The sequence below is a fragment of the Ornithorhynchus anatinus genome, chromosome 2 (assembly GCF_004115215.2).
Source record: "Ornithorhynchus anatinus isolate Pmale09 chromosome 2, mOrnAna1.pri.v4, whole genome shotgun sequence".
Lineage (NCBI taxonomy): Eukaryota > Metazoa > Chordata > Mammalia > Monotremata > Ornithorhynchidae > Ornithorhynchus > Ornithorhynchus anatinus.
In genome coordinates, this window is record NC_041729.1 from 145,245,846 (window position 1) to 145,267,183 (window position 21,338).

Here is a 21,338-nt window from a genome sequence, read left to right on the forward strand (position 1 = left end):
ACTGTCCCAAGCGCTTGGTACAGTGCTTTATACACAGTAGGCCTTCTGTAAATGCCATTGATTGACTGATATTATTTAGACTGTGAGCCCCTTTTGAGATAGGGACTGTGTCTGGCCTGATTAACTCGTAACTACAGCTGTACTTGACAGGTAGGAATAATAATAACTGTGCTATTTGTTAAGCATTTACTATATGCAGAACACCGCATTAAGCGCCGGAGTAGAGATGAGGTAATCAGCTCCCACGTGGAGCTCTCAGGCTCAGGAGGAGGGAGAACAGAAAATTGAATCCCCATTTTGCAGATGAGGGAACTGAAGCACAGAGAAGTAAAGTGATTTGCCCAAGGTAAATGGTGAAGCCAGGATTAGAACCCAGCTCCTCTGACTCCCGGGGCCGGGCTCTTTCCACCAGACTGTGCTTCTTCCCAATAGAAAGCACATAACAAATAACACAATTGTAATTGTAATTATCATCATCATTATTATTACTATTATTGTTATTATTATGTTAATTAACTAGTGCCCCTGCTGCCGAGGGGAACTGTAGCAGCCCACGGAATGCCACATTGGCACCATCTTCAGTCCTTGGTTCAGGGCATGGCGCACCAGCTGACTGGGCCCTCTGCTCTTTTATGTCAACTCGATGGGTTGATGTTATTAATGGTTTATTTACTGTAATTGGGGTATTTGTTAATACTGGAGGGATTTAAGAGCTTACTATGAGCAAGCACTAGCTCTGGGGGAGATACTGGATAATTTGGAATCTGGTCCCACAGGGATTCACAGTCTAGGTAGGAGGAAGACCAGGCTTTGGATCTCCATTTTGCAGATGAGGAAACCAGGGCCCAGAGAGGTGAAATGACTTTCCCATGGTCACACAGCAGACAAGTGGAGGAACCAAGATGAGAGCCTCTGACTCCCCGGCCCGGGCTCTTTCCATTAGACCGTGCTGCTTCTGGGACTGCTCCTGACTGTGAGCCCGTCATTGGGCAGGGACTGTCTCTACCTGTTGCCGAATTGTACATTCCAAGCACTTAGTACAGTGCTCTGCACATAGTAAGCACTCAGTAAATACTGTTGAATGAATGAATGAATGAATGAACTGTGGCCAGGAGTTGTCTACATTCCTCTCAGTTGTGAGGAATCCCTCCCTAGAGAGAGGCCCCAGGACTGCAGACTGTGTGTTCTGACAGTCAAGCTGAGGAAACCTCCTTGGATAAAACGGTCTTCAGATTAAGCTCCTTCAAGTCTCAAAAGCTGGATCCTGACCTGGATTTTGTGTAGGGGGTGGTCACTAAATGAAGCAGTGTGGCTTAGTGGATAGAGCTCGAGGCTGGGAGTCAGAAGGACCTAGGTTCTAATGCCGGCTCTGCAACATGTCTGCTGTGTAACCACAGGCAAGTAACTTCACTTCACTGGGCCTCAGTTTCCTCATCTGTAGAATCGAAATATTCATTCAATCATATTTATTGAGCACTTACCATGTGCAGAGCAGTAAAGTCTGTGAGCCCCTTGAGGGACAGGGACTGTGTCCAACCTTATTACCTTGTATCTACCCCAGGGCTTAGAGCAATGCTTGGCACATATTAAGTGCTTAACAAGTGCCATTATTATTGTTATGAATAATAATTGTACTTTCCAAGCGCTTAGTACAGTGCTCTGCACACAGTAAGTGCTCAATAAATACGATTGAATGAATGAATGTTATTATTAAGTAACCCTCAAAAGAGCCATTTACTAGTTGTTCTAAGTATCCTCGTTTTTGCGGTTGATGTGAGGTTTGTGTCATGTGGGCTACAGGAAGGCCTCTGTCCCATAAGGATGGGTCGTCAGTCACTGAATGTCCGTGGATGTATTTCAAGATTCTCTCACGCAGCTCCTGTTCCTCCTGAGGAAGCTGAAAAAGTCCGCGTTGTGAGCCAACAGAGCATACTGTATTTTCGTGGACCAAGTGTGCAGGTGTACAACCGATTACTTGCCTGAAACGGCTAACACTCGTGGTTTCACAGTATGTAAAACTACAATCTAGCCTAGTTCCCCTAGACTGGAAGCTCATTGTGGGCGGGGCATGTGGCTGCCAACTCTGTTGCCTCGTAAGGTGTGTAGAACAGTGTTCTGCACATAGTAAGCACTCAGTAAATACCGTTGATGATGATGATGTCCATTGAACTGGAGGATCACTCTACTACTAACAGACAAATCCAAGGGTTGAGATGTCCAGAATGGTTACCTATTCAAATAGCGTATTATGAACTTTGAACAAATCTGAATGCCTTTCTGGTTGTTTTATAAAGCTTTTATCCGGAAAATAATCAGAAGTCCAGTGATTTTTCTCTTTCTCCTTTCAACCTTTAAAAGTGCTGTACTGACTCCATCTTAAATTCCCATTTCACGAGAAATGAAAAAGCAAGCACAATGCGTGACCTTGACCTATCATCATTCTAATGGATTACAAATTGAATTATTGATAATGTAATCATAATTATAATGATAACTGTTATTATTTTGGGATTTTTTAAACGTTTACTCTGTGCTCATTGTTGGCAGGGAGCATGTCTACCAACTCTGCTATAGTGTCTTCTCCCAAGTGCTTAGTAGAGTGCTCTGCACACAGTAAGTGCTTAATAAATACCATTTATTGATTGATTGCCAAGCACTGTACTTAACTCTGGGGTAGATTCAGGATAATCAGGTCAGGCACAGTCCCCGTCCCACATGGGGCCCACGGTCAAAGTTGAAGGGAGAACGGATATTGAATCTCCATTTTATAAATGAGGAAGCTGAGGCTCGGAGAAGTGAAGTGACATGCCCAAGGTCACCCAGCAGGCAAGTAGCAGAGCCGGGGTTAGAACCCAGTTCCTCCGATTCCCAGACCCAGGTTCTTTCCATTAGGGCACGCTGCTTCTCTCATGAGTCATATACCATTCCCCGTTTCAGACGGCTGAGGTGGCGCTAGCCAACCTGAAGAACAAATATGAAAATGAAAAGGCGATGGTGACGGAGACCATGACCAAACTTCGAAACGAGTTAAAGGCTCTGAAAGAAGATGCAGCCACTTTCTCATCCTTGAGAGCAATGTTTGCCACCAGGTAAGAAGCCCATACTGTCGGTTCACAAGTTACTATGCTGAAAGCAGTCGAGGCAGTTTTCAAAGTCTGCTTGAGAATTTCAAGGAGAAATCCCTGATCCTCGGCTTTAAGACATTGTCAGCTCTCTCCTTCCTACTTATCCGCTCTCTTCTCCCAGTACACCCCAGTTTGCCCACTTGGTCTCCCTCAAACCCACCTATTCACTTGGCCACATTCTTTTCCTATCCTTCTTCTGACTCCTTGAACTCACCCTTTCTCCTACCTGGAATTCCCATTCCCTTCAAATCTGCGAGACTGCAGCTTTCCCCACCTTCAAAACACTTCTAAGATTCCACCTCCTTCAGAACTCCCTTCCTGATTAGTGTCTCCTCTTTTCAAGATAGATCTCCCCATGCTTAGTGGAAAGAGCAAGGGCTTGGGAGTCAGTGGTCATGAGTTCTAATCCCACTCTGCCACTTATCAGCTGTGTGCCTTTGGGCAAGTCACTTAACCTCTTTGAGCCTCCGTTACCTCACTTGGAAAATGAAGATGAAGACGGCAAGCCCCACATGGGACAGCCTGACTACCTTGTATCTACCCCAGTGCTTAGAACGGTGCTCGGCACATAGTAAGCGCTTAACAAATACCACCATTATTTTATAATTTTATAATGGTGGTATTTAAGCGCTTACTATGTGCCGAGCACCGTTCTAAGCACTGGGATAGATACAAGGTAATCAGGTTGTCCCATGTGGGGCTCATGGTCTTAATCCCCATTTTAAACATGAGGTAACTGTGGCACTGAGCAGTTAAGTGGCTTGCCCAAAGTCACACAGCGGACAAATGGCGGTGCTGGGATTAGAACCATGTCAATCCCGTGCCCTTTCCTCTAAGCCATGTATCTCAGTCCTTCTGCACCAACTAGTTTTGTACACTTACGACCTTTTGTAGCACTTCTGTACGCATTGATTTATACACTGCTTAACCCAAGCACTCTCTCACCTATATATCCACTTTTCCTTCTACCTCTTATCGGTATATTATTTTATTGTTTGCCTCCTTGAGGGCCAGAATCCTGTCTAGTAAACCTATTATACCCTTTCAAGTTCTCAGTACAACCCTCTGCACAAATTAAGTACTCAGGAAATGCTACTGTTTAATTGACTGACTTTTGACTACTTGGTCCCCTAGGACAGGAACAATCAATCAATCAGTAGTATTTATTGAGCACCACTGTGTACAAAGCACTGTATGAAGCGCTGGGGAGAGTACAGTAAAACAGAGTTTATAGAGACATTTCCTGCCCTCCAAAAACGTCTGCAGCTTTAACTCTTTGAAGGAAAATTGTAGAGAGATGAGAGTAATACTTCTGTGCATCTTTACTCTGCCCTTTGTTTGATGGAGTATGGCAGAATGGAACTGGTATATGTAAAGTTCCATTCTAATTCTTGTAAGTAGTTCTAAATGAATGTTAGAAACCAAAAAAAAGCGTACCTTCTGAAACAATCAAGAAAGAATAGATTTAAGGAAGAGTGTTTCCTTATCAGTATGCTATTTATCTTTATATTCAGTCTACAAGTCCCCCTCTCTCCCCAAAAAAGAGAGGTTTGGAATGGAATTATCAATGTCATCCTTAGCATGGTGTGGCTTTTCAGATAGTAATAATATTTATTAAGTGCTTATAATGTGCAGAGCACTGTGCTACGCGCTTGGAGCTGTCCTTTGAGGGGCTCTCAATCTACAAGGGGTTAGATTAATTTTTTAAAGCTGGAAGTGGTTGAAGTTGAAATGTAATTTAAAGTGAGTCTTAACTAGCCTTCCGATAGAATGATATCTAATAATGATGGTATCTGTTAAGCGCTTCCTATGTTCCAAGCACTTTTCTAAGCGCTGGGGTAGATACAAGCTAATCAGATTGGACACAGTCCCTGTTCCACATGGGGCTCACAGTCTTAATCCCCATTTTACAGATGAGGTAACTGAGGCCCAGAGCAGTGAAGTGACATCTTTTAGCACTATTGTGGGCCAAGCCCTGTAATAAGTGCTGTAGTAGAGGCAGAATAGTCAGATCGGACCCGAAGTCCGTGTCCCATATGGACCTCACTCTCTGAAGGGGGAGAGAGAAAGCATTAAATTAAATGAATGAGCAGCGGCCTGGCCTAATGGATAGAGCTCGGGCCTGGGAGTCAGAAGGTCATACGGGCTCATCCCGGCTCTGCTACCTGTCAGATGTGTGACTTGGGGAAAATCACTTCACTTCTCTGTGCCTCAGTTCCCTCATCTATAAAATGGGGATTGAGGCTCTGAGCCCCACGTGGGACAGGGAATGTGTCCCACCTCATTTGCCCCCTAAGAACTGCCCCTCGCCCTCAGTGAGGCGTATCTCCTCCAAGAAGCCCTCCCCGAATAAGCCCTCATTTCCTCTTCTCCCACTCCCTTCTGTGTCACCCTAATTTGCTCCCTTTATTCACCCTTCCCTCAACCCCAACAGCGTGTGCAGATGACAGTTTGTGACCTGTCTGTAATTTATTTCTTTAATGTCTGTCTCCCCCTCTAGATTCTAACTTGGTTATGGGCAAGGAAAGTGTCTACCAAATCTCTTGTATTCTCTTCCAAACACTTAGCACAGTGCTGTGCACACAGTAAGTGCTCAGTAAATACCACTGGTGGATTGAGTGATTCATGGTTTATGCACATTGGTCTGTGGGCCCGTAGCTGATGTAGACGTTTTAAGAAGAAAAAAACGGCATGTTCCTGTCAGGTCATCTGGCCTAGTGATATTCTCAATGAGGAGGAAATGATTATTGATCAACCCAGAATTTAATATGGATGAGTATGCACAACGCTCATCCCCTCTGACTGCAAACCCATTGTGGAGAGGGAATGTGTCTGCTAACTTATTTAATTGGTCAGTGGTATTTTTTGAGCGCTTACTGTGTGCAGAGCACTGTACCAAATGCTTGGGAGAGCACAATTCGAGTTGGTAGACACATTCCCTGCCTTGTCTGCTAACTTATTTAATTGGTCAGTGGTATTTTTTGAGCGCTTACTGTGTGCAGAGCACTGTACCAAATGCTTGGGAGAGCACATGAGTTGGTAGACACATTCCCTGCCTGCAGTGAACTCTCATTCTAAAAGGGGAGACAGACATTGATTATAAATAAATGAATTAAGGATCTGTACATAAGTACTGTGGGGCCGAGGGAGGGATGAATAAAGAGAGAAGATGAGGGCGATGCCCAAGGGAGTGGGAGAAGAGGAAAGGAGGGGGCTTAATCAGGGAAGGCCTCTTGGAGGAGATGGGCCTTCAGGAAGGCTTTGAAGGTGGGTGGGGTGGATGTCGGATATGATGAGGGAGGGCGTTGCAGGCCAGAGGCAAGGACGTGGACGTGAGGTCAGCGGCGAGATAGACGAGATCGAGGTACGGTGCTAACTGTCGAATCGTCCTCTCCCAAGGTTTAGTCTAGTGCTGTACACACAGTAAGCACCTGAGAAATGCCACGAATTCTTTAATTGATCGATAATACAAGTGCAGTAGCAAGGTTTGCTCACGGGTCCATTTTCCCGCTCGGGTTCCAGGTGTGACGAGTATGTCACCCAGTTGGATGAGATGCAGAGGCAGTTAGCAGCTGCAGAGGATGAGAAGAAGACCCTGAACTCTCTGTTACGGATGGCTATCCAGCAAAAACTCGCCCTGACCCAACGCCTGGAGGACTTAGAGTTTGACCACGAGCAGTCGCGACGCAGCAGCAAGGGCAAGCTGGGGAAGAGCAAGATCGGCAACCCTAAAGTAAGTCGGGAGGCATCAATCAGCGGGCCCACCATTGACACTTTCCTCCTGCGTAGTCAGGGCCCACGGCCACCAAACATTCTGGTCAGCGGTGGCACCCAGAGGAAAAGGTATGCATGCGGTCATCTTTACAGTACAGTCCAGTGGCCAGGCGCTAGTTAAAACAATTCGCTCGTTGAATGTTTTGTTAGGGGGAGAGAGCGGTGGGGGAGGGAAGCCGGAAGGGTGGAGCGGTGAGCGGGGACGGGTGGACCAGAACCCCCTGATAATCGACCGCTCCTCATTTCTGTCCCCCTCCCCTCCCCGACCTCGACGATCCGGTTCTCAAACGGGTCGGCCTTGGTGTTTCCCCCCACTCTGTGCGAATGAGTTACTTTTCCTTCCAAAGTTTTACGAGGCGGCTGGTCGGTGAATTGACCAAAGGAAGAAGAGCCTGGCTCTGACCCGTGTGGCAGAGTTAGAACGAAGATGGGGTTCTCATCTGTTTCCTCCTCAATGGGACTGGGATGTGGCTATGTGGATTCATTCGGACCGCGTGTCCCGGACCACCGAAGGGCATGGAGGGAGTGTATGGGACTCGTAAAACTGGAAGGAAGGAAAGGAAGGAAGGAGCTCCTAGGCTAAGCCATGCACGCTCATGAGTCGTCTCTCGAAATTAAATTGTTCGGGTTTCTCCAGCTGCCGGAATCCCGGCTGTCCGGTTACATTATCCCGTCCTTTCTCCGGTCGGAATTTACATTTCTTTTTCTCAGGAACCTTAGAGACCGACGAGTCGGTCCGAAAATACCGATATCGACTATCGGAGACCCGATCCAAATTATTCACTCCCGAAAAGAAATCTCCTCTCTATTCTGATTGAGGGTTTCCCAAACAGGGGTTGATTCCTGCTGGGGAATCTAGAGACTGTTAGTTTTCTGTGTACAGCAAATCTAATTCGAAATGAAAATAATGTTGTCACTCATCAGCGCCGAAAGGTAATTAAAGTAAAACTCTTTTGTTTCCTATATGTATTTTTCTTGGATCTCCTGCAAGACAATTTTCACCTTCCCTTTGTGATCAGAGCCGCCTCAGGACTTCAGGGGCCTCCTACCTCCAGAGTTTATTAAACGTTCCCCCTGATCCCACCTCCACAGAAGCATTTCTTCTGAGGGGCCGCCCTTCCATGACTGAATTCATCCCAGGGCACCGTCTCAGCAAGGAAAAAAGGTTAACCGTGGCACCACCAGGTAAACATTTTTTCCTTGGGGTGCATGATGATGCAAAATGATTAGTTGATTAGACAATTCTTCCCACACACACATACACACACACAGTTCCACCCCCAAACACATGCTCCAACTTCGATAGATACTGAATTTCTCACCAAATTTTTAAAAAAAATATATGTTTCCGGGTGCCCATTCTCCTGTGAGAGCCATGCTTAACTCCTATTCAGAATCTCACATGCTTCTAGTTCCGGGTACTGTTTGTAAAACAAGTGGTGAGAAATGAAAGGAAAAATCAGGATGATGTGGTGAAACAGCCACCTAGGATAACGGACATCAGGCATAGTGCTGAGCAGCACATGTAGCTCTCAGGAACTTACCTGGGGTGGGTCAGTAATGGACATGGTTTTTTTCCCTTGGCTTTTTTGCATCCGATGCTCCTTTCTCTGGGTTTTTATAAATTTAGCAATGCCCAGAAGCCCTTTGGCTGGTTTTTCCTTGTAGTAACGCATGAGAGTCCCTCCGTGATATAGAAATTCACATGGCCCGCCGGCCAGCTTTGAGGTATCCGGGTCACAAAGGCTTTGATAGACTCTCCTCCCTTTCAGTCTCTGAATGGCCAGGTGAAGCCATGCACAGGGAGAAAACTCCTCTTTGAGATGATCTGAGAGAAAGTTCCTCTTTGAGATTACCTGAGCATTGACATAAGCCTAAGAATGTCTGACTTTACTGTTTGGTTTGACTTTTGCTAAAAAGAAGAGTCCTAAAGAGTTTTATGTGCCAGCTGTGTAAAGAAGAGCGACAGTGACTAGGAAAGTAACAGAGCAGTGCTTACCGCATACACACACAGATACACACAGATCCTATCTCACTAAGAAGGCAGTAGCAAACTAGGTCAAGAGCAGAGATTGTGTTATCACTAAAAGGAGAGTTTAAAGGTTCATCGCTAAGCTCTTATGAGCAGCGAATGTGTCCGCTAATTCTGTTGTGCTCTCCCAAGCGCTTAGTACAGTGTTCTGCACAAAGTAAACAATAAATAGGATGGATTGATTGAAGACAAAAACTACTTTCATGATCAACTTACGTGCAAGCTTTAATCCACACCAAACATGGATTCAGGTCTTTAAGGAAAATTAAACTCAGAGTTCAGAAATCACCGTCCAATGGTGTTATGAAGTTATAATCTCCAATATCGTGGAAGAATTCTGAAGAATGCAATAATAGATCTGATAATTCCAGTTTGAATCTTCATTTTCCCAATCATGGGAAGAGAAAATAGGCACATTCATTTCCTGCCATTATTTATCCAGTTTGAATCTTCATTTTCCCAATCATGGGAAGAGAAAATAGACTCATTTCCCACCATTATTTATTATGCCCCACCCCACCCTAATTATATTTTGGGGTCTCCTCCTTTGATCAGCACTATTTTTCTTGCCTTAGGGGTGCCATCAAAGCATAGAACTGACCTTAAATCACCTCCTGCACTTGAATGACCTCCGATTCAATTTACAGAACAGGCCATACATTCAACCAAACCAAGAGTGCATAATGAAACTGACTATCTCCACTGACTGTTGACTTGGAAAGCGCAATCTTTCTATAGCTCCCCTGACAGAAATATCTGCTCTCCAAATCTCAAAACTAGTTTTCTTATTTTCATTTTTAAAGATCGTAGTGCTTGCAGCTTGAAGGCCCCAATTTGCCGCCCACTATTTCCCATCCAGTACCCCTGTGCCCCTTCTCTTTCAGTCCCCCTTCAGAACCCTCCCTATTAGACAGTAGGAGGGGACCATGAATGAACTTAATTAATATTAATTACGGTATTTGTTAAGTGCTTAGTATATGCCAGGCACTGTTCTAAGTGCTGGGGTAGATATGAGATAACTCAACTATTTGTCCGGGGCTGGGCAGTGTTCATCTCGGATCAGAATAAGTGCCCCACCATGGCCTTGAGCCACAAGGGACCATTTGTATTCATTTAGGTCTTGGTTTGTGTCGAAATAGACCTTCTGCCCCTATTCCCTCCAGTTTTTTATTTAAAATAGGAGTAGCTTTGGGACAGAAAGAGATCATTCTATATTTTTGAAGAGCATTTATGTGTATTTGGCAGACCCTGTAAAATTAATCCTTAGGCTGCTATACACCTCTCAGTGAGGGAAATCGTTATGGACTCAATCTGACTCCAGCATTTTTTGGAAGTTTAATGATGGCATATGGTAAGCACTTACTATATACCAAGTATCGTGCTAAGTGCTGGGGTAGGTGCAAGATCATAATAATAATAATGTTGGTATTTGTTAAGCGCTTACTATGTGCAGAGCACTGTTCTAAGCGCTGGGGTAGATACAGGGTAATCAGGTCGTCCCACGTGAGGCTCACGGTTAATCCCCATTTTACAGATGAGGTAACTGAGGCACAGAGAAGTGAAGTGACTTGCCCATAGTCATACAGCTGACAAGTGGCAGAGCCGGGAGTCGAACCCATGACCTCTGACTCCGAAGCCCAGGCTCTTTCCACTGAGCCACGCGGCTTCCCAGTCCCCGTCCCACATGGGGTTCACGGTCCAACTTCCCTTAAGGTAGAATGATTAAAAATGGGGAAAATGTATTATGTCGTACCTCCCACATGCTGAGACTGCCTATCCTCTGAAGATCAGCAGATGTTTCCCCAGGCACTGAAATAACACATTTTCATTTCCATTGTACTCCACAAGCCACTACCCTGTTAGCCCGTGAGAATGGTAACGATAGGTCATATATGCCTTAATTTGGAAACAAAATATGTATTCATTAAAGGATTGATTTACATGGTGGATGCTAACTCGTCAGAACAAATCCTACTCAACCCTAGGGATTTCCCTGTGACTGTACAATGGTGACCATATGGGTCTTAAAATTCTCTGTTACAGTGTTTTATGTAAAATATGCATAGGCAACTGGAAAATGTAGAATTCTGAATTTGTTTTACTTATGAATGACAGGCATCCCCAAGCGAGACAAGATCTCTTTGTTCAAGTTCAGCCGTCACCGAATCCTCACAAAGGGCGACGGTTTAATTTTCCCTTTTAATATAATTAAGTGAAGCCCGGAGAGCTTTATTGAACTTCATCTTTCAAATTGAAACAAACTCATTTTAGCACAGAGTTCTCCAACCTAAGTAGGCAATTTCCTAATATTATTCAGGTTGCGAGGTAGCTGATTGAAATTTCATCAGTTACATCCTGGGGAGATGCGCTTCTTACAGCCACAGACCCAATGGGCTGTCAAAATGTAGGATACCTAAATGGATTAAGCAAGAATATCTATTGAGCGCTTACTGTGAGAAGAGCACTCTACTAAGCACTCGGGACAGCATAACAGGATTGGTAGACATGTCCCCTGCCCACAAGGAGCATAGACTCTAGAGAGGCTCATCCCAAGGGAGCTCCTAAATTCAAAGAGTGCACCTAACACCTTATTCATTTCTACCCCGTATGTGTATTATTGAAGAAGCGCTTCATGGGATTCCAAACACCGAATTGGAACCAAATCCAGGGACTCCGGATTGCCAGCAGCCGAGTGAAATCAAAGAGCTGCAAAGCCCGGGGAGAAATACCGCAGCATAATATTCAGGATCTTTGGGGAAAGGAATAGCAGAGTCAGCAAGATGAAGAAAATGAACTTCAGCTAAATCCAGAGCAGTAGGAGGAAAGCCTGGGGGGAGAATGAATCCCAGGAAAGTGATTCTTCAGAGAAACAGTCCTTCAGTCTCAATAAAAGAGTAAACCAATGGATCAGAGGGGCAGGCGGGGTAAAATACCTAAAGTGGGTTAAAGTGGATGAACTAAAGGAAGTGAAAATTTCTATCCCTGCCATCAAAGAAGAGGGCAAGCTGTTAGTGTCTCCTGAAGGATTCCCCAAGGAGATATTTTTGTGGCCACAGCCCAAGCAAATCTGGGTCAAGCCCTCCCCACACCCAAAACTTGCCCCAACCCAACCCTTCAGCATGACTAGCCCACTCTCAAAAGAATGGATTTTGTCTTCCTTATGCAGGTTTCATGGGAATCCAATTGATGTTTTTGGCCAGAAATAATAATGATGATATTGCTTAAGTGCTTACTATATGCCAAGCACCATTCTAAGTGCTGGGGTAGATATAAGGGAATCAAAGTAGACAAAGTCCCTGTCCCACACGGGGCTCACAGTCTCAATCGCCATTCTACAGTTGCGGTAACAGAGGCAGAGAGAAGTTGAGCAACTTGTCTGAGGTCACTCAGCAGATAGGTGGAGGAACCGGAATTAGAACCCACATCCTCTGACTCCCAAGCCCGTGCTCTAGGCCATGCTGCTTAGATAATAATACTACTACTAATAATAATAACAAAGATGGTATTTGTTAAGCACTTACTATGTGCCAAGCACTGTTCTAAACACTGGGATAAATACAAGGTTATCAGGTTGTCCCACATGGGGCTCACAGTCTTAATCCCCATTTTTCAGATGAGGTAACTGAAGCACAGAGAAGTGAAGTGACTCACCCAAAGTCACACAGCTGACATGTGGCGGAGCCGGGATTAAACCCATGACCTCAGACTCCTAAGTCCATGCTCTTTCCACTAAGCCAAGCAGCTTCTCTGCTTAGATGCTTCCACTTTGGCTCTTGTGGGTAGTTTGGGCTGATGTGGCCAGGGGACAGACAGTGACTGTAGACTAGGAGCTTATCCTGTACTAGACTGGAAGCTTGTTGTGGGCAGGGAAAGTGTATCTTTGTTGTTTGTTGTATTGTACTCTTCCAAGTGGCTAGTCCAGTGCTCTGCACACATTAAGCGCTCAATAAATACGATTGACTCACTGACTGTCTGAGTGGGAACAGTCCCTTCAAATCTGCCCATAGGGACAGAGAGTATCCAACTCTCCCAAGCAGTTAGTACAGTGCTCTGCCCACGGTATGGGCTCAGTAAATACAATTGATTGATTGATTAATCGATCGGGGGCTGCTGCCCTGTCCCCAGAAACAGCCCCCTTTACCTGCATCTGCCATGCTCTGTTGCTCCCGATGTTTTTCAGGTCTGGTCTGCCCAGTGTGAGCAGGACTTCTTTGTATTTTTTCATGGCTCTGGTTAGTTTTGTTTTTCATTTTTTTCCTTTTACTTTCCCCCTGTTTTTTTGAGACCCTGGAAGAGGCCTCCTCCAGCCCCACTTTCCCTTCCCAACTCCTTCTAATGCCTACAAAGCCATTCTAAATCTCATACTCAAGAGTTTATGCAACGGGTCAGGGAACAGTGAGCTCTGCTGCTGTTGAAGCCTGGGAGATATTCTCTTCTGGGATCACAGGCTGCATCTGTGTTCCCTACCAGCCATCTCACATAAAGAGACTGGGTGACAGACTGTGGATGGCTCCATGCAAACCATCACAAGTACTGCAGAAACAAGTTAAGGGCAAGCCCTCTTGGTCGTAGTATGACTTACCTTGATCCATTTAAACACTGGTACCTGAGCACAGCATTTGCTGTGTACATTTGCTGAGGACAGCGAATGGCAAGGGGCCAGAAAGCAGAAATTACATGTTTTCTTGGGCAGACCGTGGAAATATGGAGAGAATCTATGTGTACTATTCACACCCATGGATACAATCTCACCATCAGCAATATCGTCTTCGATCCATGGGACAATTATACTGGTTTGAGACGAAAAATACTGTGAGACGAAAAAAAAGCCAGCATCTTGAAACATTGATAAGGCAAAAACCTCTGGGGAACTAAGCAAGAGCTACACATAATAAATAAGGAAGATTGTGAATTCAGTATGGGTTGTACTAAGTAGACTAATTAGATTATTTTAAGGAGAATTGAATGGCCTAGAGATTAGCTTCAGGAATTTGATCCCTTCTTTTTATGTCACTGCTCATATCAGTCAAGCAATAACAATAATAATAATAATGATGGTATTTGTTAAGCGCTTACAAGCACTGTTCTATGCGCTGGGATAGATACAAGGTAATCAGGTTGTCCCACGTGGGGCTCACGGTCTTAATCCCCATTTTCCAGATGAGGTAACTGAGGCCCAGAGAAGTTAAGTGACTTGCCCAAAGTCACACAGCTGACAAGTGGCAGAGCCAGGATTAGAACCCACGGCCTCTGACTCCCAAGCCCAGGCCTTTGCCACTGGGCCCAGTGAGCATGTACTTTGTAGACAACATTGTACTAAGCCCTTGGGAGAGTACAATAGATGTAGTATTAACGATCCCTGCCTTCAAAAAGCTCATATATGCTGAACATTTCTCGAAACTACTCTGCCAAGTAGTATATTCTGGCCCATTAATATCCTACCCGGGAGGGGGCCAGAATAATAATATTTAATAATTATGGTATTTAAGTGCTTACTCTATGCCAGGCACTGTACTAAGCGCTGGGGTTGATATAGGCAAATCGGGTTGGACACAGTCCCTTTCCCATATGGGGCTCACAATCTCAATCTCCATTTTACAGATGAGGAAACTGGGGCACTGAGAGATGAAGTGGCTTGCCCAAGGTGTCACAGCAGATAAGTGGCAGAGCCAAAATTATAACCCATGACCAGAAACCTAACTTGTTTTCTGGAAATATTAATAAAGAAAATGTGCTACGAGAAAACACCTGGTTTGGCCATCTGAGTTTAAAAGCTTGGGGAGTTGCAGCTAATTTAGAATATTTCTCAGGTTATCCCTTACTGGCTGGGAGTACCCAGTTAATTTTAAAAAGAAGAGAAACTTGTACCAGTTACCCAGTGTGGTGAAATGTGAAAGTTCAAAGTGCACAATAAAATTACCAAAGTGACTTCCAAGGTCTAGGGGCATGGTCATTCATTCATTCATTCAATTGTATTTATTGAGCGCTTACTTTGTGCAGAGCACTGTACTAAGTGCTTGGAAAGTACAATTCGAGAACAAATAGAGACAACCTCTACCCAACAACGGACTCACAGTCTAAAAGGGGAGGGGGGGAGACAGACAACAAACAAAATGAAACAATTAGACAGGCGTCAATAGCATCAATATAAATAAATAGAATTACATATATATACATTTATATATAATGCATCGTTAATAAAATAGAAAAAAAAATGTACATACATACACAGGTGCTGTGGGCGGGGAGGGGAGTAGAGCAGAGGGAGGGAGTAGGGGCGATGGAGGGGAGGAGGAGCAGAGGAAAAGGGGTCATTCTGGGAAGGCCTCCTGGAGGAAGTGAGCTCTCAGTAGGGCTTTGAAGAGGGGAAGAGAGTTAGTTTGGCGGAGGTGAGGAGGGAGGGCGTTCCGGGACAGCGGGAGGACGTGGGCCGGGTGTCGATGGCGGGACAGACGAGAACGAGGCCCAGTGAGGAGGTGAGCGGTGGCAGAGGAGCGGAGTTTGCGGACTGGGCTGGAGACGGAGAGAAGGGAGGTGTGGTAGGAGAGGGCCAGGGGATGGACAGATTTGAAGCTAAGAGTCAGGAGTTTTTGCTTGATAGTGACTTGCCTGGCTGGTGAGGCGGGCAAAGGCACTGGGAATCTCCCCGTCAGTGCCAACTGCTGCCTGGGCTAGCCTTTACTCACAGGGCAGAGCCGAGAAGCGAGGGCGAGTGACGTCCTCTGATACCTAAGCCACTCTCTTTAGTGCTGTCTTCCTAAAATCCCTGTAAAATATATCACAGCATTAAGAAAGAGGGGAAGAAATGCCAGAGGAAAAAAGATAAAGAATATTAAAGATAGAATGAATCAAATGGGTTGAGATTAAATCAGTATCATATCAATCATTGAATGGTATTTATTGAACACTCATTGTGTGCAGAGCACTCTACTGAAGCACTCTGGGTAGTACAAAGCAACATGTTCCCTGCCCACAGGTAGCTTACAGTCTAGAGAGAGAGAGAAAAAGCTTCAGCGAAAGCAAAAGATTACAATTCCTCGGAACCTGGTATCCAGATAAACAGCAGGACCATTCTGATCCCTGGATAAGGCCACTTCCAGTCTGTTCCACATCTCTGGGGCCCCAGAAGTTCTCCTGATCCCAGGTGGAGATGAACCCTCTGGTTTTCATTCATTCAATCATATTCATCGAGCGCGTACTAGGTGCGGAGCACTGTACTAAGCTCTTGGAAAGTACAATTTGGCAACGGATAGAGATAATCCCTACCCAACAGTGGGCTAACAGTCTAGAAGGGGGAGACACAACAAACAAAACAAGTAGGCAGGCATCAATGTCCATGAATGTCAGTGGATGTCTATGTCAATGTCAATGGAGAAGCAGCGTGGCTCAGTGGAAAGAGCCTGGGCTTGGGAGTCAGAGGTCATGAGTTCAAGTCCCGGCTCTGCCACTTGTCAGCTGTGTGACTGTGGGCAAGTCCACTTTACTTCTCTGTGCCCTCAGTTACCTCATCTGTAAAATGGGGATTAACTGTGAGCCTCACTGGGACAACCTGTTTACCCTGTATCTACCCCAGTGCTTAGAACAGTGCTTGGCACATAGTAAGCACTTAACAAAATACCAACATTATTATTATTATTATATTATTATTAGCAATAGCATCAAAATCAAGATGAATAGAATATAGATATATGCAAATCAATAAAATAAATAGAATAATAAATATGTACAAATATACACAAGTGCTGTGGGGGAGGGGAAAAGGGTAGAGCAGAGGGAGGGAGGAGGGGCGATGGGAGGGGGAGGAGGAGCAGAGGAAAAGGTGGCTGAGTCTGGGAAGGCCTCCTGGAGGAAGTGAGCTCTCAGTAGGGCTTTGAAAAGGGGTAAAGAGCTAGTTTGGCAGATGGGAGGAGGGAGGACATTCCAGGCCAAAGGTAGGATGTGGGCCAGGGGTCAACGGCGGGACGGATGAGAACGAGGCCCAGTGAGGAAGTTAGCAGCAGAGGAGCGGAGTGTGTGGGGTGGGTTGTAGAAGGAGAGACGGGAGGGGAGGTAGGAGGGGGGCAAGGTGATGGAGAGTTTTTCCAAGTGCTCTCTGGCTGCTCTCCCCAAATCCTCTCTAACAAAAATAATAATAATAATAACAAGAATGATAATTGTGGTACTTGTTGAGTGCTTGACACTGTACCGGACACTGTACTAAGCACTATAGATAGAAGGTAATCAGGTTGGACACAGTCCCTGTCCCACATGGAGCTCACAGTCTTAATCCCCATTTTACTGTTGAGTCACTGAGGCCCAGATTATAATTGTGTGTATTTGTACATATTATTATTCTATTTATTTTATTGATTTGCATATAGCTATAATTCTATTCATCTATTCTATAGATGTGCCTCAGTTAGCTCATCTATAAAATGGGGATAAGAGTGTGAGCCCCATGTGGGACAAAGACTGTGTCCAACCTGATGACCTTGAATCTACCCCAGCACTTAGAACAGTGCTTGGCATATAGTAAGTGCTTAACAAGTACAATCATTATTATTATTATTAGAGTCTCAGGGACCAGGTTTGTATGGAAGCAGGGTGGATCTAGGAGACCTGCAGGTCCCCCAAGGCATGCTGTACACCACCCAGCCACCTCTGCCATTCTTACCATCCCACACCAAGACCAGAAGGAAGCTGATGTCATCATGGCACCAATGGAGTTCCTGATACTGAGCCTTCCTCCTCTCTCTTAGCCTCTTTGGAGAATCCTCCCCTTTGTCCTCCCTCAGCATCTCCAATTCTTGCAGCTGTGATTCTTTATCGGTTATCTAATCGACCAATCCATCAGTGGCATTTTTTGAGCACTTTCTGTGTGCAGATCTTGGGAGAGTACACGCCATATAAACTTGCTTTCAGAATGAACTTTAATGTGTACATTTGAAAGCACTTGGTTCCTCCGGTTCTACAAGTCTCCAGCCAGTTATGGAGCCTGGAGTTACTTGACGAGATTAAACATAAGGCCACTTGGTATACCTCAGTTCCTAGTCAGGTGCCAGGATTGTTCTCCTGGAGAAGCCCATCTGCCTTCGGATCTGATGGGAGTCCCGGCTGTGTCCCTTCCAGTCTGAGACCACGGGGCCTGCATGGAAGAGTTGAGAGTTCCACTTCTTCAGAGATCACAGGAGGTCTTGAGGATGGGCTGCAGAGCCACTAGGATAAGTGAACACCCGGGCTCATGTCTCAGCAGTCGAGTTGCTCCTCGTAACGACCCGAGGGTCTGTAGCAATTCAAGTCTTCCTTACTCCTCTGAAAGTTTACTCAACCTCGGGGCCTCTCAAACACACACTTCTCACCTTTTGGATGGAATTTTGGAAAGGAGGATGAATTTAATGATGAATAAGGGCCCTCGGTGTCACCAGGTGTTAGCATGGGTATGATCGGCGTTCCAGTCGCAGCTTTGCACCAGGAATGAATAAGCATTCAGCTTGGATTTTGAAACTTGGCGGGAAAGACTCACAGGTGGTTTGTGATGGCATTCTCTCCAACTGCTTTGGACAGTCCAGTTTCATGGAACTCAAGGCCTGGCATGGTTTAGTGGAAAGAGCAGAAGCTTGAGAGTAAAAGGACCTGGGTTTGAGTTCCAGACCCTGCCATCGGGTGCTGGTGATTTGACAATCCCTAACCTCTTTGGGCTCAATTTCCCCCATCTGCAAAATGCATATAAAAACAGATCTATGAGCCCTTTGTGGGACAGGGACAGTGTCCGATCTCCTAGCCTTGTATAGAAATTAGCGCAGGAAGGAGCATCAATAAAAGAAAGTTGCCTTATCCCTTCGTGGCACATCACAGAGTACTTTGTGGGAGTTTTCTAGTGGTTTTGGGACCTCACGCTAACATCTGAACCTTTCGATTCCTATGCTTGGTGTACCTGAGAATATCTCAACAGGTATTGAACAAGCTAAGTCTTTAATAATAATAATAATAATAATGTTGGTATTTGTTAAGTGCTTACTATGTGCAGAGCACTGTTCTAAGTGCTGGGGTAGATACAGGGTAATCAGGTTGTCCCACGTGAGGCTCACAGTTAATCCCCATTTTACAGTTGAGGTAACAGGCACAGAGAAGTTAAGTGACTTGCCCACAGTCACACAGCTGACAAGTGGCAGAGCCGGGATTCGAACCCATGACCTCTGACTCCCAAGCCCGGACTCTTTCCACTGAGCCCCGTTGCTTCTTTACAGATGAAGAGTCATCTAGATCCTTCGTTTTAAGGCAAGGCAATTACAAAGTTTGTCTTCCAAACTGATACCCTTTAAATACATGGAATCAGCTCATACAATCCAGTGCATCACACATCATGATCCCCCACCATCGCTGACACTGACGAGGATGAGAAAGCTTCCTTGGCGATCTAGACAGAACCTGCTGATGGTACCAACGTCTGATAAGTTGATTCTTGAGAGAGATTTTCGACGCCGAAACAATCTTGGGACACTATAGATTGGTAGATGAAATAGCACTAACCCACTCCTGCTTAATAAATGGGCCAAAGAGCTTGTAATCACCTGTTTTTGCTTACCAAATAAGCAAAAGACATTTTGGATGCTTGGCGTATGCTGTCGAGTCCTTTCCGATCCATAGCGACGCCATGGATACATCTCTCCCAGAACCCCCCGACTCTCCATCTGCAGTCGTTCTGGTAGTGGATCCATGGAGTTTCCTTCATAAAAATACAGAAGTAATTACCATTGCCTTCTTCCACGTGATAAACTTGAGTTTCGGCCCTCAACTCTCTCTCTCATGCCGCTGCTGACCAGTACAGGTGAGTTTTGACTTGTAGCAGATTGCCTTCCACTTGCTAGCCCCTGCTCAAGGTAAGAATGCAATGGACAGGCCTCTGCTTGACTCTCCCTCTCGTAGCCGAGGCTGGTAGAGTACTGGAAACTCTCCAGGTGCGATCCTGAAAAGGGTTCTTGGATGCAACCAAAAGCAAATCAGTGGGACCTGGAGCATGTTCAGGCTATTACTCCATAAGTGTCATTGATGGGCTGATCGAGTGCTTTGTACAGTGCTTTGCACAGAATAAATGCTCAGTACATATGACCGTTTGTTTGAGCATCATCTGATGAGTTCCAAACTTCCACTTCCAATAAAGCCAGGGTACCTCAGGTGGCATCCAAACGACCCAGGCAGCTGATTGTAAAACTCCCGGAGAACAAAGTAAAACCTAAGCAACTTGGAAGTTGTCCTTTTAGAATAAGAAATAGTATCTGTCACAAACCACAAGACCAACAACGGGGTGCCTCGACATAATATACTCTCTAGCAGGTAGCCTTTAAAATTTTGGTGGTTTTTCCAGAATCATCATCAGCATCCACGGTATCTATTGAGCACTTACTGTGTGCAGAGCACTGTACTCTCACACTTGGAGAGGACAATCTGACAGGGTTGTAGATACGCTCCTTCCAAGATGAGAAGAAAATATCAGGACCGTCGATGACAGCAATTCCATGACCAGAAGCTACTTATAGAGTCACATAGCTCTGGCTTTTCAGCAACACCTGGCAGAAGCTCATTACCCTGACAAATCAGATGCTGAGAAATTTGGGTGATATACAGTGGGGTGACAAGGCTCACTTCACTATGCAGACCGAAGTCAAACCTAGAACTTCTGTGCTTCCCTAAAAAGCACATCAACCCACACCCACCGTCACAGCCCTCTCTGGAGAGGAGGGAGGTGGTTTTGTCTTCATCCCAGACAAGGAAGATATCTTAAAAAGATGTCAAGAACAATTGTATGTTCTTTTTAACGGTCCTGCCAACATGCGAAGACAAGGCTCTTCTTCCAACATTTGGTCATATCTCCCTGACAATGAGAATGGCAAAGCTCCCGGACCTGATCAGAGAAGCAGCTTTGCCTAGCGAGAAGAGCACGGGCCTGGAAGTCAGAGGACCTGGATTTTAATCCCGACTCTGTCACATTCCTGCTTTGTGACCTTGGGCAAGTCACATAGCTTCTCTGTGCCTCAGTTTCCTCCTCTGCAAAATGGGGATTCAATTCCTGTTCTCCCTTCTACTTAGACTTTGAGCCCCATGTGGGACCTGATACTCGTTTCTCTACCCCAGCGCTTAGAAAAGCACTTGGCATGTAGCACATGACAAATATTATTATTACTATTATTGTCTGATGGTATCAGTGGAGATCTCCAGGCAAGGAGGAAGCTGCTCAGTCGCCTTCAATAGGGTCTTTCTCAAGAGAGGGAAGACTGAAGAAGTGCCACAGGATTCCATGAATACCACATTATTTTCATCATTAAAAAGATAGAAAGGCAAATGATTGCAGAAACTATCTCTGGATCTCATTGCTCTCCCTTGCTGATCAGATTTCAGCCAGCGGCCTTTTGAACTCCAGACTCCTGAAG

The 21,338-nt window shown here is 45.3% G+C and overlaps 1 protein-coding gene and 1 non-coding gene across 8 annotated transcripts in view; one reads left to right on the top strand and one right to left on the bottom strand.

Annotated features, from left to right (window-relative positions):
* Window positions 1–21,338, top strand: part of BICD1 (BICD cargo adaptor 1) — a 259,987-nt gene that overhangs the window by 181,945 nt on the left and 56,704 nt on the right. For 3 of the 7 annotated variants that reach the window (XM_029057751.2, XM_029057752.2, XM_029057755.2), the window contains exons 6-7: window positions 2,938–3,089; window positions 6,648–6,858. In XM_029057751.2, the coding sequence (XP_028913584.1) occupies window positions 2,938–3,089; window positions 6,648–6,858 (363 nt within the window). Of the gene's footprint in view, window positions 1–2,937; window positions 3,090–6,647; window positions 6,969–7,246; window positions 7,861–7,890; window positions 8,085–21,338 lie in introns of those variants that run through there. The other 4 variants (XM_029057749.2, XM_029057750.2, XM_029057753.2 and 1 more) reach the window with 4 other exon arrangements.
* On the bottom strand, window positions 19,749–19,886 carry LOC114809468. The gene has a single exon (XR_003757252.1). It is a non-coding gene; the product is annotated as a small nucleolar RNA SNORA7 (small nucleolar RNA).